Here is a 23,786-nt window from a genome sequence, read left to right as displayed (position 1 = left end):
GGCAGGGTCACCCACAGTGGTCAGGGATGGGGAATTGAGGACAGGGACAGCAGGGTGGAGGTGACACTGGGTCTGACCCACGAAGGGCAGCCCAAAATTACGGAGGGTTGTGGTGGTGAGGATGATGAAAAATAGGGAAAGCTGCTGAAATTGGGACATGGGTACAGCCCTGGAATTGGTGTTGGGACAGAGGTTTCTGAGGAGCTCGTGGTGTGGCTGTGGCTGCTCCAGGGGAAGCAGGGAATGGGAAATGCCATTGAATTTCTGTGTCTGTGGAATCAGGTGGAGCTGCGGCGTCGCTTCGGACGGGTCTGCACGGCCCAAAATTCCTTGGGAGCTTTTTGTGGGGGGAATCACTGCTTCATCCATCGCTTCGAGCGCGTGGTTTGGGGCAGCTCCATGGTGATCCTTCCCTTCTGGAAGGTTCCTGGCACTCGAGGTGTTCCCACGGGAATCGTGGCACCCACAGCGGGACCCCAGCTCCTGCTCCAGCCCCTCCCTCCCAGGGAAGCTCCGGGCATCCATCAGCCTGTTAATTGCGCTAATTAGAGAGTGCGGAGGTGTTAATTGGAAAGCCCAGGGACGGTGCCTGTTTGCGGGAGGGATGGATGTCAATAAAGCGCGATTGATGGCTGGGACGGCGCGTGCTCCGCGCGGGGCAGCGCCAGTCGGGGGATGTCAAGGAAATGTTACTGCTCAGATGAAGCAATTGTTAATTAAAAGCCACGGTAATTAATACACCCTCGTTGCCATACGGTCCCGCCGAAGGCAGGGGGATTCGTTGCTCCGTTTGCAATTCTGCGTTTCCTCGCCTTTGTCCTGCGGAAGGTGCGTGGTTGGATGAAAGGGGGGAACAAAAAAGGCAGAGCAGTGGTTCAGCGCCGAGCTCGGGAGTCTGAAATGGTAATTAATGGTAATTAACGATCCATTTGTGCAGCTTCTGTTGCTGTCGCCGTTGGAGGGGGCTCCTCCTTCCCCTTTTAAGCAAGCCCACCCTTTCCCGCTGGTGCTGTTGGATCTCCCTGGCTGGCTGGACACCGGCCCTGCCTCTGTGCCTGGGGGAAGGTCTGATCCTGGAGCCCTCTGGGTGCTGTGCAGGGACAATCCCGGTGACATTGGCTGTGTTTGAACTGCCAGGGGTGAGCAGCAGGATGCTGCAGATCCCTCCCGGCTCTGTGCAGGGCTGCACGTGTGCTCCAGCATCGTTCAGCCCAGTTCTGCTCTTCCCAGTCCTCCCTGGCTGGAAAAGTGCTTGTTCCTCATTTAAATCCACTTTATAACCTCACAGACACCGGCTTACTTTTTTACTTTTTTTTTTTTTTTTTTTTTTTTCTTTAAGGTTTTGTAAAACTTTTTATAGGAATGGAAATATTTCCATTATTATGATGATGACTTTCTTTTATGACTTCCCTCGCAGCGTTGTCGGGATCCCAGACACTCCAGCATCCCAGAGGGGTTTGGGAACGGGAAGTGGAGTTTTACAGGACTTGGAGAGGGAACTCAGCTGGCCCGGTGTCCCCAGCTCCGGGAATCACCAGGGCTGCAGGAATCTGCTCCAGCATCCCGCCTCTGGCAGGGGCTGGAACCACCAGAGCGAGCCCACGGCTCCTCCACCAGCAGAGATTTCCTCCTAATTCCCAACAGTTAAACTCCAGTTTATGCCCCAAGCCAGGAAAGTTTTATATCCTTTCCAAAACCATTTTTTTTCTTTTTCTTTTTTTTTTTTTTTTTGGCCTTTTTTAATACTTCCTGTTGTAACTCTGGATATTCCTGTTCTCCGTGTAAAAGTCAAATCCCTGCTCGAATCCTGACGAGTTTCTAGCCCTGGTGATGTTGTTTGAGTGTTGGACACTGAGCATTCCTGTGGCTTTCAGAGGAAAAACAGCAACAGGAACAGCAATAATTTCATATCCCTGAACTTGAAATCATTGAAATTCGAAGTGAGGAAGGAAAAAAATGTAATTTTAAGGCAAAAAGGTGAGGGGTTCCTTCCAGATTTTTGCTCCTAACGCAGCATCCTGTGAGCATCCCATCCTTGGGAAGCTGCTCCAACCAAACCCAAATCCCAGTAATCCCCTTAACCTTGAGCTGTCCCACAGCCACTGGTGTGTCACCCCCAGAGCCCTGGGACAGTGGCAGGGAGCCAGGAGCTCCCCTTGGGAATGGATGTCACTCATATCCCCTGCGGAAATGACTTTTGAAATGCAGATAATCTCCAACATGCAAATGAGCAGCTCGCTGCTCCCTGTTTAATATGAATGATCAGCCCCTGAATAGCGATTATTACACGCCACATTTCAGCAATTATGTTGTTCCTGGTTTGTCTCGCTGCCTTTTGGGGTGTGGAGGGGGGAAATAGGGAGAAGAAGAGAAAGGGAGGTGGTGTTTTTTCATCCCATCCCACCGGTTTTGTTCCCATCTTGTTACAAACTCGGCGAGCGGTGGTGGGTGAGCGCTGCTGGGATGGAGGGGAGTGGAAATAAAACTGCTTTTCCATGGAGGGAAATGTGTGATGGCAAGGAGGGAGAGGCAGCATTCCCTGCTGCCACTTCTCTGTGGCAGGGCTGGGTGTGCTGCTCCTGTTTCCTCCAGTGCCAGCCCAAATCCAGGAGTTTCTCCCAAAAAAAGGCACCCTCAGCTTCACCAACCTGCCACTCATGCACTGAGCAAAAACTGGGAGAAAAGAAGGATTTTCCAGCCTGTGAGCTCTCGTTTCCACATCCCAGCTCTGCTGTTCCTTTGGGTTTCTTCAGCCTGGCACCTTCTGCCAGGTGGTTTTTTCCTGCTGGGAAGTGGTGGTTTGCTGGGAGATGGAGCACTTGGAGGGAATGTTTTGACTTTGTTAGGATTTTCAGAGTGGAATCCGAGGTGCAGGTTCCCTGTGCTTGGTTTCAGCCTCGCTGGGGTTTTGGTTGTGCTCTCACTGAGAAATACTTTGGGATTTGGGGAAAACCAACAAATTCCTGGGGCTCTGTGCCTTACACCAAGCTCAGGCAAAGCTGGAATTGTGGCTTCTCCTAAGGAGTGTGTTGCACTTGCTTCACCTAGGGACCTACAGCGTGTTTGTAGCAGCTTCTCCTTAATTTTAAAAATTTTTTTGGAGTGCATTGAACACCGCTAAAACCCAAACAACATTCAACCTCCCATCCCACCGGGACCAGGCACATCCAGGCGATCTCATCCCCATTCTCAACCTCTCCTCTCTCCTCTCCAGGTCCTGCTAGCGAGTCATGATGGTTGAATCAGCCTCGGAGACGATCCGCTCCACGCCCTCGGCGCAGAACGGGGTGAGCAGCCTCAGCAATCAGCCCGATGGCGGCGGGGGCGGCCCCGGGGGCGGCCGGGACGGAGCTGCCGGAGCCGAGGCCAACGGGGAGATGAGCCCTGTGGAGCTCCTGCACCTCCAGCAGCAGCAGGTAGGATGGGCAGTTCTTCCAAACCTGGTTTAAGCCAGGCAGCAGGGTTCAGGGATGGGGTTTGGGGAGGCCAGGATGGGGTTTGGGGACGCCAGGATGGGGTTTGGGGACGCCAGGATGGGGTTTGGGGACATCAGGATGGAATTTAGGGGCGCCAGGATGGATTTGGGGATGCCAGGATGGGGTTTGGGGATGCCAGGATGGGGTTTGGGGATGCCAGGATGGGGTTTGGGAATGCCAGGATGGGATTTGGGGATGCCAGGATGGGGTCTGGGGACATCAGAATGAAGTTTGGGGATGCAGGATGGGATTTGAGGATGCCAGGATGGGGTTTGAGGACACCAGGGTGGGGTTTGGGATGCCAGGAGGGGGTTTGGGGAAGCCAGGAGGGCGTTTGGGGATGCCAGGATGGGGGGACAGCACCAGGTTTTGCTCTGTTTTGTCCTCAGGGTTGGGTTCTGTGAGGTTTGGGTATTCCTGGGTGACGTGGGGTGTTGGTGCTGCCACAAAAACCAGGGCTTGTGCTCGTCCCACGTCTGCAGTTTGTGGGCTGGATTTGGGGGGATGTCCTGCCTGCTCTGCCCCTCATCAGTCTGAAAAAACCCTTGGCTCTAACACCTGCAGCAGCAGCTCCCTGAGAGCGTTTGGTTGCCCAGGAGCTGCTTTCCCATTCCTGGAGGTTGAGCCTCACCCACATGGCCCAGGACACGTGTGACAGTGACATGTGTGTGCAGCAGCTCTGCCTGTGTCCCCTGCCACACACACCCCCTCAGAGCCCTGGGGACGTGCCTGCAGTTACCTTTCCAAACAAACTTTGGCAAAAAAACATCAATTTCCCTGCTCAGCTACTAAATAAGGCAATGATCCCTCGCCTCGTACGGAGATCGCCTCCCTGAGCCATAAATTCCAGCGTGAAAGCTGTAAAAAATTGCTGTGTCTGATACTTTAGTAGGGAGTGCTGTAAATCCATTACCTGGATAACAGGCGTTCTGCACGCTGCTAAGCCCCTGTTCCCCGCATCCAAAGGGTAATCATGCGTGTAATGCTGCTGCCAGTGCCCCTCCAAGGAGCTGCCTGCTCTCCCTCCTGGAATTCCACCAGATAACAGGAGATTTGTGTCCCCCCCCCAGCCAAAAAGATGCAAATTGTGGCTGTGGAATAGGGGATCTCCCCCAGAAAATCGGGTTTTCCATCCCTGTGGATGCTCCCTGGGTGCTGATGTTTTCATTTTGTTCCCTCGGTGGGTTCCTGGCTGGCACGTGGGATTGTTAAAGATTGGTGAACTTCCAAAAACAAATCCGACAACAGCAGCACCTGGGGAAGGGAGAGGACCTATCCTGAGGATTATCCATCTTCCTGCTTCAGGGAGCAGGCTGAGCACCAGCTGGGGGCAGGAACAAATGTCCCCAGAGCAGGAGTTTTGGACAATTAGGTGCCTGATGGAGGCTCTGCTCCATCCTGGGAGCACCCAGCGTTCTGCCGGCTTCTCAGGCCGCTGGGCTCGCTCCCTCATCCCACAGTGTCAGCACTCAATCCTCATTCTGCTTGAACTTTATGAAATCCCCCCAAGAAACATTGGGAAGGCTGCAGGAGCCTGTCCTGGTGGGCCTGAAGCTCTGTGTCTGTGGGGGTTTTTGTGGGGTGCAGCTCTCTGGAGTTTGTGATCCCGTTTTTAGGGTGGATTTGACCTTTTCCAGTGCCTGCTTTTACAAGGGGGGAGCCAAATGAGTCTTTGCAGGGAATTTGGGGTTAAAGCTCCTCTGCAAGGGTGCTGTCTCGAGGTGGGGGGGGTTGTGGGGTGCTCAGGGACCCTGTTTGGGGTGTCCCAGAGCAGGGGGATGTGGCTGTGGGGCAGCTCCAGCCTGGATTGCTGAGACAGAATCACCCAGCTCTGCTGCACTCTGGAGCACAGCATTCCTTCCTTTCTTCCTTCCTTTCTTCCTTCCTTTCTTCCTTCCTTTCTTCCTTCCTTTCTTCCTTCCTTTCTTCCTTTCTTCCTTCCTTTCTTCCTTCCTTTCTTCCTTCCTTTCTTCCTTCCTTTCTTCCTTCCTTTCTTCCTTCCTTTCTTCCTTCCTTTCTTCCTTCCTTTCTTCCTTCCTTTCTTCCTTCCTTTCTTCCTTCCTTTCTTCCTTCCTTTCTTCCTTCTTTTCTTCCTTCTTTTCTTCCTTCTTTTCTTCCTTCTTTTCTTCCTTCTTTTCTTCCTTCTTTTCTTCCTTCTTTTCTTCCTTCTTTTCTTCCTTCTTTTCTTCCTTCATTTCTTCCTTCTTTTCTTCCTTCTTTTCTTCCTTCTTTTCTTCCTTCATTTCTTCCTTCTTTTCTTCCTTCTTTTCTTCCTTCTTTTCTTCCTTCTTTTCTTCCTTCTTTTCTTCCTTCTTTTCTTCCTTCTTTTCTTCCTTCTTTTCTTCCTTCTTTTCTTCCTTCTTTTCTTCCTTCTTTTCTTCCTTCTTTTCTTCCTTCTTTTCTTCCTTCTTTCCTTCCTTCTTTCCTTCCTTCTTTCCTTCCTTCTTTTCTTCCTTCCTGGAATCCTTCCTTTGCCCCCCTTTTCCTTTGCCCCCCTTTTCCTTTCTTCCCTTCTCTCCTTCCTTCTCTCCTTCCTTCTCTCCTTCCTTCTCTCCTTCCTTCTCTCCTTCCTTCTCTCCTTCCTTCTCTCCTTCCTTCTCTCCTTCCTTCTTCTCCTTCCTTCCCAACCCACACAAGCATTCCAGAAAGGGGCAGATCCTTGAAGGGCAGAGCAGGCTGGGATGGGGAAAGAACATCCCCTTCCTCCCTCCCTCCCTCCTCCTCCTCCTCCCCTCCCTCTCTCTCCAGGTTAAATCCCTGGATTTCAAAGCTGGGATGGGGCTGAAAAGCCTCAGTAGCTCCCGCCCGCTTTGTGCGGGGCTGGCAGAGGGGAGAGGTGACCCAGGGGCACCGGGGGCAGCCCCCGGCCCGGGACCCACCCTGGGGTTGCTGTGGGAACGTGGAGGGACCTCCAGCACTGCCCAGGGGATCCTCCAGGCTGGATCCCCCCCAAATTCCTGGTGGAGGAAGGAAATGGGGGTAGTGAGGTGATGGTGGTGCATCCCACCTCTGGGATTTTAGGGGAGTGGGGGTTCCAAGCTGCTCTGCCACAATTTGGAGTTTTCCAGTTTGGTGGCACTTCCCACCTCTGGGTTTTTGGGGGAGTGGGAGTTCCAAGCTGCTCAGCCACAATTTGGGGTTTTCCAGTTTGGTGGCACATCCCTGTGCTGGGGGATCCTCCAGGGTTTTAGGGAAGTGGGAATTACAAACTGCTCAACCACGATTTGGGTTTTTCCAGTTTGGTGGCACATCCCTGTGCTGGGGGATCCTCTGGATTTTTGGGGGAGTGGGAATTACAAACTACTCTGCCACAATTTGGGGATTTTCCAGTTTGGTGGCACATCCCTGTGTTAGGGGATCCTCTGGGGTTTTAGGGGAGTGGGAGTTCCAAGCTGCTCAACCACGATTTGGGGTTTTCCAGGTTTTTTTTTTTCTGAATTCTTGTGAAAAACTTTTCGCCAGCAGTTGGTGTTTAAACCCATGGGCTGCAGAGAGATGGGGTCGCTGCAGATTTGGGATGCAGAGAGATGTGGTCACTGCAGATTTGGGGCACAGAGAGATGTGGTCACTGCAGATTTGGGGTGCAGGGAATGGTAAAAAAGGATAGGAAGAGATTTTTGCAACCCCAGCAGGAGCTGCACGTGGAGAACCCAAATCCGTGCAAACCAAAGGAGCAGGAGGGGGACAATCCCCAAATCTGAGTCTAAATCCATGGCAAAGGAACCATCCAGAAAATCCAGCTGCTCTGGGATTGTTTTATGGTGCAAAAAATACCTTAAAAAAAAAAAATCACACTGTGCTGCAGACAGACGTCAAAGAAACGGGGAGGAATAAACAAAAATAAGGCTTGTTTTGGAGAAGGAGCAAACTGGACTTTTTTGGGAGTTGGGGAAGGGTGTGGAGGGGGAGGAGAGGCACTTTGCTGCCCTGGGAGAGATACCATTCCATAAAACATGTGATCACATCTCAAATATATTGTGTAATCCTCTATTATTAGGGTATTTAAGATAAAAACGAGGCCGGAGCACTTAAGTGAAGCTCATCTCTCTCTTCACTTCCCTGATTCATATTTAATATTTCACTGAGGACAAATGCAGGAACAGTTTTTCCTTTTTTTTCCCTTTTTATTCCCTTTTATTCCCTTTTCCCCTCCCCTTTTCCCCCTCTTTTTTTCCTTTCCCCCACTTCCTCACATTTCCCCCTTTTTTTCCTTCCCTTTTTGCCCCTTTTTCCCCCTTTTTTCCACCCTTTTTCCCCTTTTTTTCCCCACTTTTTTTCCTTTTTCCCTTTCCCCTTTTATCCCATGGGATGGGATCATCAGGACCTTTTTCCTTTTTCCCTTAATTAGTGGGGCTGGGTTTAACCCCTCTCTTTTGAGGATTGAGGAGTCAGGAGCAGAAGAATAAAATCCAGGAGCACTGGAGCAGGGCAGAACAGCTGGGGCTGAACCACAGACACAGAGCTGGGTGTAAAAACCACTTTTTTTTTTTCATTTTCCTGTGAGGAATTGTGTCATTTTTGTGTTCATTTGGATCTCTTGGAGCCATTTGGTTCTGGTTAAGCAAGGCCAGGGCTGGCTGGTGGAAGTGCTCCTCAATATGGCATCATTTACTGTTAATATCCAGCTAAAAATATCCCTGTGTGTTGTTTTAATGGTTCTAATTCTGGAATGTGACGATGTCATTTTTATGAGGTTAGTGTAAAAAATCTTCCTTTTTTTTTTTTTTTGCCATTTTTTTACAGCCCTTCCCAACCTCTTTCCACCCTCCAAAAGGATTGGAGGGAAAAGGGAAGATAAGAATTCCCTTCCTCCTTCTTTCCATGCAAAGTTCTTGCTTTAATGGAATTTTTCAGGTGTTTTTTTCCTCTTTTTGGAAGGTAAAACACCATATGAAGCTCTGATCCGGGTGGAAACTCCCTCAGCTGATTTTGGGGAGCTCTTCCCAGCTGGAGAATTAAAAACTCCATCCTCATAAAGTGAAATATCTGATAAATGAGGCACTTTCAAATACCCCAGGCAAGATTTTTTTTGTCCTGGTGATTATTTTGGGTTTATTTTTGGGGGTTGGAAGCTGTGGCTTCTCCTTTTTGATGTCCCATAGATGTCTCCATGCTCTCAAATTTTTTTTGGAGCTCTTGACCCTTTTCTTCTCAGTCAGGAGGGCTCTGCTGGGGCAGGTTTTGAGGAGGAAAATGCAGGGATGATTAATTTCACATTAATTCAAGGTGTGGTGTGAAGCAGCTCTTCCTGGGCTCTTCCAGGGATGGAGCCAGGTGACAGAAAGGGGAAATTGTGGTGTTTACCCTGGAAAAAGCAGCCAAAATCTGCCCTTTCTGGAGTCTGGAGAAGTGTCCAGCACATCCAGGGATGGATGTGTGCAGCCCCACAGACTGAGGGGGGAAAAAAATCAGGATAAATTTTATAATTACATAAAAATGATTATAAATAATAAGTAAATATATCTATTATAAATATATAAATAATATAATTATATTAAAATAAATATATAAAAATAATTATATAAAAATAGTAATAGGCTGGGTGGAAGTTGGGAAAAGGGGCTGCTCCCCTGCTCTAGGATGAGATCTCTGGAGTTGGGGATAGTCCAAGGAGCTGGAGGGATTTGGGGTCTCAGGGAAGGGAGGAGCATCCCTGGGGGGATCCTGGGAGCAGGGAAACCTCAGGATCAGGTCCTGGCAGGGTGGGATTAATTTTTGGGCTGTTCACTGACCCCTCTCCACCTGTCCCCACAATCCCAGGTGTGTTCCACATTCCAGAGGAGTTCTGGGCCTCCCCCAGCAGTGTCCATCCTCTTCCTCATCCTGGAATGTGCTGGGCTGGGGCTGAGACACCTCAAACTTCTGCTGGGATCCTTTGGTGATTGGGGGAACCATCCAGGAGTTTGACACAAGGAATTAATTCCCAATTCTGGATGATGACTCCTGCATAACACAGGGGGATATGGGTTGATTTTTAGTTATAAATAATTTTTCCCTCTGGATCACAGAGCTAAAATCCCATCTGCTCCCACAGGGAAACTCTTCCTTGTGCTTCCCACCTCCCCAGCCCCAAGGAGAAGCTCTGAGTGACATTTTCCTATGGAAAAGCTGCTCCTTTCACCCTGTGCAGGCAACAAATGCAGCTGACAGGTGGCTCCCTCACTTTGGTGTGTTCTGCATCCCAAAATCATTTCCATCCTTTTCTGCAGGGCTGGAGCAGGGACAGAGCCAGGGAGGGAGGGGGCAGCTCAGAGGCCCCTGTGTGCAATTGTGAGGCCATGTCGGGTTTTGTTGGGTTTTTTTTGTGTTTTGTTTTTTTTTTTTTTTTCTGGAAATCTTTGTAATTTCGTGCTTCAGAGCACACCAAAGTGAGGGAGCCAGCGGGGAGTGAATTAAATTCCCCCCTGAGAGGCGGCGCGGGCACCGGGGGCTCGCTGCCACCTTGGGTCAGCCAGGCCTGCTTGGCTTTGGGAAGAGAAATTCCAGGGGAAAAGTCTTGTGCAGCACTTTTTGTCCACTGGAATTCTGTTCCTGAGGCTTTTCCCCTCTGTTTTTTCCATCCTTACTGCGCTGGTTTTTGTCAGGCTTGGGCAAGGCCTTGCCCTTGCTGGGCCTGCTGTGTGACATGGTGCAGGAATTGCACGTGAAGAGGCCAAATCCATGCCAAACTCTGCTAAAAGATATTTTGAAAAGCAGCTAAAACTCAAGGGTGAGGGTGTAGGAAGCAGCCCAGCTCCATCATACATCACAGAGCAGGACCAGCGAGAGCAGGGCCTTGCTCAGGCCTTGCTCGGGCCTTGCCGTTGCTGGGCCTGCTCTGTGACATGGTGCAGGAATTGCACGTGGAGAGACCAAATCCATGCAAAACTCTGCTAAAAGATATTTGGAAAAGCAACTAAAACTCAAGGATTTGCTGTGGGGATGTAGGATGCAGCCCAACTCCATCGCATTTCACAGAGCAGGGCCTTGCCCAGGCCTTGCCCAGGCCTTGCCGTTGTTGGGCGTGCTCTGTGACATGGTGCAGGAATTGCACGAGAAGAGGCCAAATCCATGCAAAACTCTGCTAGAAGATACTTTGAAAAGCAGCTAAAACTCAATGGCAGGGGTGTAGGATGCAGCCCAGCTCCATCACGTCACAGAGCAGGCCCAGCGAGAACAGGGCCTTGCTCAGGCCTTGCTATTGTTGGGTGTGCTCTGTGACATGGTGCAGGAATTGCACATGAAGAGACCAAATCCATCCAAAACTCTGCTAAAAGTTATTTGGAAAAGCAGCTAAAACTCAAAGATTTGCTGTGGGGATGTAGAATGCAGCCCAGCTCCATCACCCATCCTGGTGGGTGCCTCGGCACTGAGCTGCTGCCGCTGAGTGGATTCCTCCAGCTTGGCTTTTAACTGGAATTACTGTTTTCATTTCTAAAAGTAATTAAAATATCAGACCTCGAGCTGTCATAACTGTCACAGGGTTTTTGTGCTCGCATTACCGATGCACATCTATCCCTGGTAATAACAGGGAAAATAAAATGCCCGTGGGGAAACATCGGGGCTGAGGCGGCTCCGGGATCTGGACCATGGGATTTTTCCATCAGTGATTCCCAGTGCTGCATTGCTGTGTTTGTCCTCAAGGATCTGAGTTTTTAATTGTTTGGGTAAAGGAAGTTTGGGAGTTATTGGTTGGGGCAGCTCTGGGTGCACAGTTCTGGGATGCAGCTCTGGTAATTCACCACAGGAATAGGAAATTAGGATCCATTAACCTAGAAAATTCCTCAGGTTTTGATTTTCTTGGAGCTGTCTGGTTCATGTGATGGTGACAAACACAAAAGGTGCCCAATGCTGTGTCTGGGGTGTTTGGTTTGGGCCCCTTACTATAAAAGTACAATTTTTTAAATAAAATAGGGCTGGGTCTGTTAAATCCTTTGCTCTCAGCCTCCAACTGCAATTTCCCTCTCATTTTCCACGTTGGTCAGGTGGATTTCCCACCAAAACAAAGATGTGGCACAGCTGGGCCATCCTTTGCTTTTCATGTGCTCTTCCCAAGAGTTCCCTGTGCAGAGCAGCACAGGGAGGACCTGAAATGGGATCTAAAATTAGGGAAAGACTTTTCATGGATGCTCCATTTGAGGAGGGGCTCTGGGTTGGAGTTTTGTGGGTGCCTCTTGGTTTGGATTGAGGCTGTGAGTGGATTTGGGAGGAGGGGAAAGGAGGGTGGAGATTTTTCAGAAATGTGCCCCAAAAACCCCAGAAGGAAGGAAAAGAATCCTTGTAAAGCAGAAATAAGGAGCAAGCAGGTCTGGGAGCTCTGGGTTGTTTTTCTCAGAGCTTTACTCCTTTTCCTGTCTCCCAAGCTCTTTTTCTCAGCTCACACTCACTTCTCTCAACTCCTCATCCCTTCACAGAATTTTCCTTAATTTCCCATTTTCTCCAGTTTCCCACAATGTTGGGCATGGCTCTCTTATACCTGTGTTTTTCACAAGTGCATTTTATCCATTTCTATTGGTTTTTTCCCCTGTAAAAAACTTGAAGAAACTCATCACTTTTTCTAGGCAAACCCCCTAAAAACAATCAGGTTTCATGGTGGTCACTTGTGTGGATTGCTGAATCACCTCCTGAATCACCATCAGATCCACTCAGACACGTTCCTGGATTGATCCAGGCTGGGATTCACCCAAACCTGGCTGGTGACTGGAACTTTCTGCTGCTCCAGTTAATAAAATCCAATCCCCACAGTGGCTTTGGGCACAAGGAGCGGCAGCAGGAAGGTGGAAAAAATCAGCCAGGATCCCCAGGTGGTTGTGCCAGGGCTGGGGGTTGGGAATGACCCCTGTGGCATGGGAATGCTGGTCCTGGTGGGGATTTTTGGAAGAGGACAGGCTGGTCCCCTTGGGGGGCTGGGTGAGTGGTGGTCTCTAATGGGATGTACTGGTCAAACTGGTGTGGCAGGAGGGAGCATCGCTGTGCATCAAACCCATCCCCTGACTGAAACACACGGAGAAACAGCTGGAGGAGGAGGAGGGAGCCTTCCTCATGCCCACCCCTGTGTCTCTCTTGCAGGCTCTGCAGGTGGCTCGGCAGTTCCTGCTGCAGCAAGCCACGGGGCTCAGCTCCCCCAGCAGCAACGAGGGCAAGCAGCCAGCGGTGCAGGTGAGCCCTGAGTGTCCCCTGTCACCCCCTCCCTGGGACAGCACAATCCCTGTCACCTCCATGCTGGAGCACTCCAGGAGTTAAATCCTCTGGAAAGCTCCAGAAGTTTCTTGGGAGGTTTTTTTTTTAATGTGTGGGAATGGGTTGGGGAGGGGAGGTCGCTGTGTGTCACTTTTTGGGATAGTCAGAGTTTCCCAGGGTTGGAGCATCCCAGGATTGATGCTGGGTGATGTGAGGGTGGCACAGGGCTGGAAAAAGGAGCAATCCTTTGTGCTGGGATGGGACAGAGGCCCAGCTGGGATGGGGATTTGTGGCACTGGCAGGAAAATGGGCTTTGGGTGGGCACATCCTGCTCCTGTAGGGGTGGGGAACCTCCCCTTTGCTTCCCTTCTCTGCCAAAGGAACAGGGCAGAAAATGGGCAGGAGAGGGGTGAAATCTGGAGAAGAGGGGGAGGCAGGGAGAAGCAAAGCCCAAGCGATGGGAAGTGACAATTTAAATAGCTGTGTGGAGGGGCTCTCCCTTCAGGCTAATTAAATTTATCGGAGAACAGCAGGTTACCTTATTAGAGCCACGTGGGTTTAATTAACAAAGGAAAGTAATTAGCACAAGCACTCTCAGAGCTGGAGGTCCTGCCTGTGCCAGGCTGAGCCGGGTGGCAGCAGGAACCAGGCTGGGATGGGCAATCCTGGGATCCTCTCCTGCCTTGGAGTGCCAGGACATGGCTGAGCCCTCCAGCTGCAAATCCCAGAGCTGCCAGGGGGTCAGGAGAGCCCAGAACTCCCCAGGCTGGGGAGCAGCAGCTGGGTGGGAGCAGTGGGAATTAGTCAGGGCTCCTACTGCACAAACAGGCGGCTTTTTCCAGCGGTGCCGGCAGGAAGGAAATGCAGTCACTGCATGGAAAATGTCTGCAGAGGACAAAGGCGGCGAGGGTGAAGTCAGATTCCGGTAACCGGCGCCTCGCTCCCCTCCGTGGGTGTGTGTCCCTGCACTCCTCCTCCTCCTGCTGCTGTTGATTCCTCCTGGCTCTCCCTGGTATTCCCTGGATGCAGCCGAACATCCCATCCTCCCCTCCCTGCCTCCCTTCCCTGCCTGCCCATCTGGCCAGCGGCTTTTGCTGGAGCAAACTGGATCTCCTTCCTCTCTCTCTCTCCTTCCCCTCCTCCCTTTTTTCTCTCTCCGTGTTGCAAAAAGGACTTGTGAAAGTTGTAGACGTGAGTCAGAAATAGCTCATAACTCAGCAGCGCCCGGCAATCCCTCCCCCCGCGGCCCCGCCGGCAGCTGGAGCGGGATCTGACCGAGGGGAGATAGGGGATTAAGCAGACTCCTTTGAAAGGAAGTTTATCTAAGGCACCGTGGTGTGGATGAGACTGGCCAGGACAAGAGGAGGAGGAGGAGGAGGAAGGCTGGGTCCCAGCACAGCCCTCCTTGGCTTGGAGGCAGCAGGAAGCGGGGCAGGATGGGAATATTTGGGAATTGGGGTGTCCTTGGGGGTGTGCAGCCCCCAACAAGTTTGAGAACAAATTTCCACATCCATGAGGAATTTTGCCTGCTTTCTGTTCCATGCCAGGCAGATCCCAGCACCCAATCCTGGGGGAATGAGCAGGAGGGTCCCAGTGCTGGCAGGGAGAGCAGGAGACCACCCGTGTGTGCACTCTCCTTGTCACCTCGCTGATGGGGACGGGACATTTTTGGGGAATATTAATGACAGTCCCAACAGGCCTGTGCTTAAAAACGACCACAGAGCTGCTGGGTTCAACAGCATCTTGGATTCAGCTTGTTTTTGGAGTAGGGACCCTCTTCCCACAGATGTGTGGAGAGTCTCGCATTGTCACTCCACTTACAGCTACAGGAAAGGAAAAAAAATCCCCAAACCCCCATCTTTGGGTGTCCTAAAACATTTAAAAATAGATTTATTTCTTTGCAACTTTAAAACTCTTGAAAACTTGGTGGGCACTGACAAAATGTTGGGTTTGGGGGCTTTTTGTGTTGCAGGGTGTTGTCACCATGGGATGGTGGGAGCAGCTGTTCCCTGCTGGGATCCAGCAAAGCCCAAGGAAGGGAGGTGCTGGAAAAGCAGCACCCCAAGTTGTCAGTGCTGGCTTGGAGACACTTGGGAATGATGGGGTGCCCTTTTTGGGTGCCCTTTTTGGGTGCCCTTTTTGGGTTCCCTTTTTGGATGCCCTCAGAGCTGGGGGTCTCCCAACCTCTGGGATCAAGTAGCTGGAAGGGAGAGAGGGGCTGGAGGGCGCCCGGGGAAGGGAGGAGAGGAGTTTGGAGCAAACTGCGGGAAATTGCTTTTCTTTTGTCTGCTGCAGCAGGGAGGGCAGCAGAGCGGAAAAGTGTATTTTGTTGATTTGAAACTTGAGTGAAATGGGTAATGAAGACAGATCAATACCAGCCCTTCTGCGTTCCCTCTCTGGGAAAAAAAAAATCCAACAGCCCGTCCGTCTGGGCTCACACTGAGGTTTTTCCATTTGAACTTGGAGCATCCCTGCTCCATCCCAAAGCCCCCAGCTCTGCCAGCCAGGTGTCACTGCCACCATCCCACTCTGGGATCGGCATTTTGGGCTCACAGGGGAGCAAAGTCTCTTTAATCCCTGTGGAATCATCAGTGTGAGAGCTGTGCCAGCACCCCGTGCCTATGGAGGGGACACAGGGACCTGCCCCGTGGTGCTGGGGGCAGGGATCGCTGAGGAGGGGGCTCTGGGCTGTCACCTGTGCTGCCACTGTCCCCAAGCAGCACTGAAGCCCAGCCAGGTGTGACTGGGGCCTCCCCAGCAGGAAGGCTGCACTAACGAGGATGCACTAATGAGGATGCTCTAACGAGGGTTGGGCTGATCATGCCGGGGATTGATTCCTCCTTTTCTTCACATGAAGATGAACATCAGGGCCTGGTGTCCCCTCACTGCTCACCCTGCTGCCACCCCACCCAGGGCATTTGAGTGCTGGGGCTGTTCAGAGTGTTCCTAAAATTGTTCCTCAAACCACCCACAGCCTGTAAACCCAGCCTGGCTGAGCTGAGCTTCATTTCTCCTCTGGCCCTGTGCAGATCTTAGTGCATTGTCTCATCCCAGCCTGGCAAGGTCCAGAGGTGGCACAGCAGCATTTGGGTGGTCCCTTGCCACCCCTCGGGGTTTCTGAGCCATGGCTGGGGTCACCTCGGTGTCAGTGGCATCACTGCCTGGCACTGGGAGCACTCCCAGCCTGTCTGAGCCAGCTGGATCTTGGAGCTCACCCAGGGATGCTGAGTGCAGGAACAGAGGCCGGGATGTGCCAGCAGGGTTGGGGTTACTCTTCCCCTGGGAAAATTGGGTGTTCTGGGGTGGGATTTGCCCCTCAAACAGCACAACTCAAAGCTGCTCTCTGTGGTTGTTTCCCCCCTTCGGTTCCCAACCTCCTCAGTTTGTTTCTATTTGGTTTGGATTTGAAAAGAGCGGTTACAATGAGGAAAAACAGCACAAACGTGTTTTCTGCTGTTTCCAACTGGGAGCTAAACCCCAAGATTGGATCAGAGCAGGGGCGTGCAGCCCTGAGCACCCTCTGGAGACAGAGAGAGGGGTGCTCATCCTGATCCCAGAGCCAGCAGGGATGGGGGACACGAGCTCTGGGTGGCTGAGCCGTGCACCGGGAGCTGCCCCTTCCCGTCGTGGCGGTGACGCGCAGCCCTTGGGGACACGGTGGCTCCTGCGGTGACCTCATGGCTGTTTGGAGGCTGACAGAGGATGTCCCCAGGCTGTGCCAAGCCAGCTGTCCCCGGGGTCAGGAGGGCACCGTCCCCGTGGTGCAGTGAGCCAAGGCCGTGCCTTTCCCCGCTCCGCCTCGCGCCTGGGAGTTCAATCCGTTCCCGTAAAAACAACCCAAAAAAAAAAAAAAATCTAGGAAAAATTTCTCAAGAGCCTCGCTCCCCGTCCTGCCTCGCTCCACACAGCCAAGTCCTGCTTCCCTCAGCTGGCTTTGGCTCAGGGAGGGAATATTCCCTGGAATACCTGCCTGCTTTTCCACCCACTGCCTGCTGCTCCCGCCCCATCCTCTGGCACAGGGATTACAGCCGGGCCCGCCTGGAAAAGCAGCCCCTGGAGATGCTGCTGGCCAGCAGGAGCAGCGCCGGGTGTTTCTGGGAGCAGCCAGAGCTGTTAGTAAGCACTTTCTGCGGGGTGGCAGCCGGCCAAGGCGTGAGTCAAACCCTTCCTGACTCGGTGTCTGGCAGATGCCAGCTCGTGACGCGCCGGGCTGGTCCCCAGCCACCGCTGCTGCTGCTCCGGGGCTGCTGCCGGGACCTGCTTCCCGAGGGAAGTGCTGGCTGCCACGGCAGCTCCAGCTGCTCTGGAGCCTGGGGGTGGTGGCAGCTGGGTGACATTTACCTCTCAGAGCCCCTGTGCTGCTCTGGAGCCTGGGGGTGGTGGCAGCTGGGTGACACTCACCCATCATGACCCCTGTGCTGCTGTGGTGTCCATGGGTGGTGGCAGATGGATGGCACCCAACCCTCAGCTGGGTGACACTCACCCATCGTGGCCCCTGTGCTGCTCTGGTGCCCAGGGATGGTGGCAGCTGGGTGGCATTTATCTCTCAGCTCCTGTTCTTCTCTGGTATCCAGGGGTGGTAGCAGCTGGGTGACATTTATCTCACAGCCCCTGTGCTGCTCTGGTGCCCAGGGATGGTGGCAGATGGATGTCACTCACCTCTCACATCCCTTGTACTGCTCTGGTGCCCAGGGATGGTGACAGCTGGTGACATTCACCCCTCAGCTGGGTGGCACTCACGCCTCACAGCCCCTGTGCTGCTCTGGTGCCCTGGGGTGGTGGCAGATGGGTGACACTCACCCCTCAGCTGGGTGACACTCACCCATCATGGCCCCTGTGCTGCTCTGGTGCCCAGAGGTGGTGGCAGCTGGGTGACACTCACCCCTCAGCTGGATGACATCTCTCACAGCCCCTGTGCTGCTCTGGTGCCCATAGGTGGTTGCAACTGGGTGGCACTCACCCCTCAGCTGGGTGACACTTACCCATCACGGCCCCTGTGTTGCTCTGGTGCCCAGGAGTGGTGGCAGCTGGGTGACATTTATCTCTCAGCTCCTGTTCTTCTCTGGTATCCATGGGTGGTGGCAGCTGGGTGACACTCACCCCTCACAGCTGGTGGCACTCACCCCTCACAGCTGGCACCCTTCAGCTCTCACGTTGTCCACCTGCATCCCAGATTTTCAGGCAGTTGCTGCCCAGGTCCCGCTGTTTTCCCAGGATTCCAGACTGGCCTCATTCCCTGCCATGGGAATCTTGTCACTGAGGGCCATGGCTGCTGCTGAAATGTCCCAGGGCCACCCTGGGGTGTGTCCCTGTGGGGCTTTGGGCCAGGCTGGGATGGACAATTCCAACCCCATTTCCATCCCTGTCTGGTTTTGTTGGAGCACCAGCTCTCCCTGTCCCCAAGAGCTGTCACTGTCACCAGAACCTGGGACAGGGAACCCCCAACCCAGGGCTCTGCTGGCCCACACTGGGGTCAGGGCAGTTCTGGAACATTCCCAGCACCGGGGCGTGGGATGAACGGGAGCAAAACCGCCTGCAAGTGGGAATTTCCTCTTTTACTAAAAGTTGCTGCTTTCCCTGGAAACCTTAACTGGGAGAGGAGCGTTTTGTGGGGAAATTCTTCACAGGAACCAAGGCAGCAGCAGAGCCAGGATGCCCCTCTCAAGTTCACCCCATTCCCACCTCACCCCCACACGGATCCGCCACCATTTCTCTGTGTCAACTCCTCATCCCAGCTCAGAGGGGGGAGGAAAAAAAAAAAAAAAAGCCATTTAATGCAGACAAAGGTTGTATGAAAATATAATTCTGCTTTTGTTAGCAGCCATCAAACTCTAAAAAGCGTCACTTTTGTTTTCTTGTAACATTGTGAAAACCTCGTGTCGGATCGAGAGCTGGGGCCCTCTCGACTAATCGCCTCTCCTTTGTGTTTTTAGATTATAGGGGCAATTAGTGTTGTCAAAACCTCTGGCAATTCTCTTTGCTCTTGACAGGGTGTCAGTCCGCTGGGCGAGAAATGGAAGGTGTTATAACTCTCCGGTAATTAGGATGCCTCCGATTTGAAAATGCCAGCAAACGTGTTCGAGGGGCCGGGGGAGGGGGTGGGGAGCCCGCCCGGGCTGGGGGGGATGTGGAGGAGCAATTAATTAGGGGCTCTCATTCCGAGCACGTTGCTCGCTGATGAATTGGCAGAGGAGAAATTAGCGGCGCTCCTGGGCGCGCACCTCGCTCTGCTCTGCCAGCTTCCCTCCTGGCCAGATGTTCACCCAAGGCTTGGCACAGCTGGCTGGGAGCACCTGTGTGCCCACACAGCAGCTCTTCCCTGGGTGCTCAGAGCTCTGCAGGGTGCTGGGGCTCGTTGCTGAGCTCCAGATCCTTGGGTGGGAAGTCAGAGGAATTAATTAATCGATAGCTCCGCCACGGAGGTGGCTGGAGGGGGAAACGCTGGTGACAAACAGAGCTGGCCCCGTGTCCCACACCTCCCTGCAGCAGAATGCCTGAGTAAATAGATAAGGCTTTGCAATCTCCCTTGAAGGTCAGCTGGACACCCATCACAGATGGGAGGGACTGCACGGGGCCACCCTGTGGTGCCATCCCCGCTGGAGTGGCTGGAAAGGGTCCAGACTGGGCATCACTGTGGGGGCTGGCAGGAGCCAGGCTCTCAGGGGCACTTTGCTGGGTTTCTCTGCTCTTTGAGATCCTGAAATCCTGGGCTGAGGAGTTGTTTGGATCAGTCCTTGGTGTGCAGCTGGATCCTGGCTTGTGCTCTGCCCCATCTCGTGCCAAGGAGCTGCTGCCTCTTCCTGGGATCCCCTGGAAGAGCCTGTGGCTGCTGGTGGCTCCTGCCCAGCAATTCTTAATTGCTTTCCCATGAATATGAGGCATCCAGGAGGGTCATTAAATTACAGCAAGGCCCTGACCCTGCCCAGAGCCTCGGGAAGGGCTTTGGGCTGGTGGGGTCAGTGCAGGGCCAGGACAAGGCAGCTCTGATGTCTCCAGCCGGGCACTGCTCCACCTGGGCAGGACCCAGCAGGGCTGGGATCCATCACCAGCACCTTCCCAGGAGCTTTGCCTCACTCACAGGGTGTGGATCCGTGTTTTGATAACCAGAGGCAGGGGCTGGCAGGTTCCCTCCTCTTGGCACAGTGGTTATGAGAGTTAGTGGTGTCAGCTGCAGGTAAAGCTTTGATGTGTCTGGAGAACCCCGTAACCTCTTCCTCAGTGCTCTGCTCTGCAGAGTTATTTGGGTGATCAGTATCTTCCCACTTCCCTGGCATTTCCCTCCACCCTTCCCATGCTCCCAGCAGGGGAGGGAGCTGTGGTTTGATGCCCAGTTCCTCCAGCTAAATTACATTTAAAAAGAGCCCTCAGTTGTGGGGGGGAAGCTTCATCCTGGTGCCAGCAGCACCATGGCACATCTCCCTGCCATTGCCACATGCCAGGGGACAGACCCATGGCCAGGAGCTTCATGGGGGACATGGAGGATGCTGTGGGAGAGGCTCTGTTGGTGTTTGGGGAGTTTCACAGCTCAGGGTTGGGAGTGGTGACGTGTCCTTGCTGTCGCAGGTCCCCGTGTCCGTGGCCATGATGTCCCCGCAGATGATCACGCCGCAGCAGATGCAGCAGATCCTGTCCCCACCCCAGCTCCAGGCCCTCCTGCAGCAGCAGCAGGCAATAATGCTGCAACAGGTAACGCTGCACCGGGGCTGAATCCAGCCAGGCAATTCCCACCGGGGTCTGGCAGTGCTGGAGTTTGTTGGAGGCAGAGAAATGGGTTCTTTCCTCCTCCTGCTTCACACATATTTCCTTTGGGATTCCCAGCACGTCCAGGGATGAAAAGAGCTGCAGGTGCTGACAGTGCTGGTGCTGCCACCCTGAGCCAGGGTCTCAAAACCTACAAAATTCCTGCTCTGGGGCTGCTCTGGGGCTGCCCAGCTCCTGGGAAAAGCAGAGGTCGGGGTGGATGCTCTCATTTCAGTGTGCCCCAAGCAGAGCCCCTGTGGCCACTGCTGGGCTTTGGGCAGGTGTCTGTGTCCAGCTCCAGAGCTGAGGTTTGTTTCTTATGGCCCTGCTCGGCTTTTCCAGAGATTTTAGTTGGATGGGGAGGGAAGAAAAAGGAGGAGAAGGAAAAAAAAAACCAAAAAACCCAGATTTCCACTCTGAAACAAAATAGGTCTGCTTGGGTAAACAGCGGGAAGGAGGGAGAGAGGGAGAAACCCCACAAGCATCCTCCACACCCTTCCTCCTGCCTCCAGTACCTGTTTACTCCAAACAGGCTGATAAGGATTCAAGGTTGGCCCCAGGGAAAGAACAAAGGGTAAACACTACCCTGGGTGGGTCCTTCCACAAGCCTCTTTGGAGCCGGATAAAGAAACACGTTTGACTGCAAATTAAACAACCCAGGCCGGAATAGCTCACATTCTCCACCGGCAGCAAACCAAACATCACACCTCTCACCCCTGACCCAATGTTCCTGCTCCCAGCCCGGCGTGGCCGCAGCGCCCTGGCTGGGGCTGGCTCGGGGGTAAACAGCCAGCCCCTCCAAACCTGTTCTCGACACAAACAGCCACTGCCTGCTGGCAGCCCCGAGCTGATAAAGGCATCCCGGCATCCCCAGGGACATTCCTGAGCCCTGTGAGGGGCTGGGGGGTCTCACTGACCTCCCTGTGCCTTTCTCCCCCTCCCTGCACGCAGCAAATCCATCACCCACAGTTTATTTAGGGGCCAGGGTGAGAGCTGGTGGCAATGCCAGCAGGTCCCAGTGTTGTCTGTGGATGCTGGGACCCTCTCTGGTGTTTCCCTGTGGATCCAGGGGGTTTATCCCTGTTTTAGTGGCCTCTGCTTTGATTTGAGGGGTTGTTTTGGCTGCCCCAGCTCTCACAGGTTATGGCTGCTCTTGGTCCTCACCAGCTGGGACCCCACTGGTGTTTTGGGGTCCCACCATGCCAAAACTGGGGTTTCCCCACCCTGAAATGCTCTGTGATGTGCCACAGCAGCCCAACCTGCTTTTCTGTCAAAGGGCAGTGGGTTGGCATTAAAATAAACAGCAGGGTGGGCACTGGTGGGGTTTGGGGAGTTCGTGGGGATCCGGTGCCCAGGGGACTGCCCTGGTGGGTCCTTTCCCCCCTACCCTGCACCAGGTGACACAGGGACAGTGGGGACAGGAGCTGGCGTGGCTGTGGCAGAGCCTGGGCGCTGGGCACAGGGTGGGAGGTGGGCACAGGGTGGGAGGTGGGCACAGGGTGGCTCCCTGCTGATCCCATTGCTGATCCCACTGCTGATCCCACTGCTGATCCCACTGCTGATCCCATTGCTGATCCCATTGCTGATCCCACTGCTGATCCCATTGCTGATCCCACTCCTGATCCCACTGCTCTCTCCCTTTCCCAGCTGCAGGAATACTACAAGAAGCAGCAGGAGCAGCTTCACCTGCAGCTGTTGACCCAGCAGCAAGCCGGAAAGCAGCAACCCAAAGAGGTGAGCTCACCTGGAGGGTGCCAGGCCAGCAGAGCTGGCAGCAAATTAAAACAAAGTATGGGACAACCCCCAGGGAGCCCATGGGAATGGGACATCCTGCACTGGGGGTGACCAGTCCATCACTGGGAATTGTTCTTCTTCCTCTTTTTCCTCCTCCTCTTCCTCCCTCTCTGTGATCTGGTGCCCTGAGGAGTGGGCAGGGCTGCTCAGGTGGCAACCAAAGCTGAGTTTGCCCTTCCTGGCAGGAAGGGCAGCTCTCCAAAGCCCAGGGAATGGGGGAACAGCAGTGATGCCAACAAAGGGCTTTTCCAGTGGGACACTGAGCTGGGCAGGGCTCTCAGCCCCCACACCCTGGCAGTGCTGGGCCTGGTGGGGACTCATTTGATGCCCCTGTGATTGCTCCAATGTTGTGTAACCCCCTTCACACAGCAGGTTTTGCCCTTGAGGGCACAGTGATGCCCCCAGGGGGTTGTGGCTGTGTTTTGGGGATGTGCTGTGGTCACACAGAGCCTGGGGACAGAGCCCAGCCAGCAGACAGCACTGCTCCCTTCCTTTTCCTTGGGTGTTTTTACCCCTCTCTCTTCCCAAAATGCTTCACATGGGATTTTTTGCAGTGCATTTTTGCAGAATTCTTGTGTGGCATCGCTGCCCCTCCACTGAGTGTCCTTCCATGGGCTCCCAGTGACAAGGGACACATTCCTGAGCCTCTCTGGTGCAAGCAGGGCTGCTGGGGCTGTTTGTGGCCATCACTCCTCCCAAAATCCAGCATGCTGAGGGACACCCAGCACTTGAAACTCAGTTTTTTGGCAGGGAGGGAAGATTTTAAACTCAGACTGTGTGTTGGGGTGGCACAGGAGAGACTCACTGGCAAAACCAGGGGACCAGGGTGGCTCAGGGTCACCAGCTCCAGGCTCTCCCTGTGGGATTTGGGTGCATTTACAGGGTCAGGGCTATCACAGCCATCTCCAGGAGCTGGGAAATGGGGGAAGCATAAATGTGAAGCTTCCTCAAGGACTTTCCTGCTGGCCCTGGTGATGTTCTCCTGCAGCACCGAGCAGGGATATAATTAAGCTCTAACAAAGCGCTTGCTTAGCGGGCTCTGCTTTAAAAAGCACATGTTAACTTTTAATTAAATGGTACAGAGGAGATGGGAAATTTATCCAACAAGAAAGGGTGCAGCAGGGGGGGAAGGGGTGTTGGATGCTGCTGGAGGGGTGTGTGTCCAGGCTTCCAGCTGGGAAAAGCACTGAGGGGATTCCAGCAAGGGGATTCCAGCAAGGGGATGGCAGCGCTTCCCTTCCTCAAAATCCTTGGATGGGATTTGGTTTCACCCCAAAAATTTGGGTAGCTGGTGTTCCTGAAGTCAGTGTTTGTGTTTGCCTGCTGGGAATGGTGGTGCTGTGGCTTCCCTGAAACTCTGGGAAGAGCTGGAGTGTCTGGGGAGCCTCCACAGAGCCACCCTTGGATCTTTCATGGAAACCCATGGCCAGATTCAATTTGGATTTGTAAACCCAGCGCCTTCTGCTTCCCCTCTGCCTGATTCCAAGGACACTGTTGTGAGTCAGCAGCTCAGAGTGGGATCCCCAGGTGGGAAGGGGGCCAGGAAGGAGCTGGGAGCAGGGGCAGCATCTCTGGGAGGAGCAACTCTCATCTCCCCAGGAGCAGGGGCAGAATTTC

General features: G+C 53.4%; 1 protein-coding gene across 2 annotated transcripts in view; it reads left to right on the top strand.

Annotated features, from left to right (window-relative positions):
- Window positions 1–23,786, top strand: part of FOXP4 (forkhead box P4) — a 60,404-nt gene that overhangs the window by 16,235 nt on the left and 20,383 nt on the right. For both annotated transcript variants that reach the window (XM_033080111.1, XM_033080110.1), the window contains exons 2-5: window positions 3,215–3,416; window positions 12,525–12,614; window positions 20,199–20,321; window positions 22,023–22,109. In XM_033080111.1, coding sequence (XP_032936002.1) covers window positions 3,231–3,416; window positions 12,525–12,614; window positions 20,199–20,321; window positions 22,023–22,109 — 486 coding nt within the window. In that variant the 5' untranslated portion in view covers window positions 3,215–3,230. The remainder of the gene's footprint in view (window positions 1–3,214; window positions 3,417–12,524; window positions 12,615–20,198; window positions 20,322–22,022; window positions 22,110–23,786) is intronic.

This window comes from Catharus ustulatus, chromosome 25, assembly GCF_009819885.2.
Source record: "Catharus ustulatus isolate bCatUst1 chromosome 25, bCatUst1.pri.v2, whole genome shotgun sequence".
In the NCBI taxonomy this organism is placed as follows: domain Eukaryota; kingdom Metazoa; phylum Chordata; class Aves; order Passeriformes; family Turdidae; genus Catharus; species Catharus ustulatus.
Note: the sequence above shows the minus strand (reverse complement) of the source record. Positions and strands in the feature narration are given on the sequence as shown.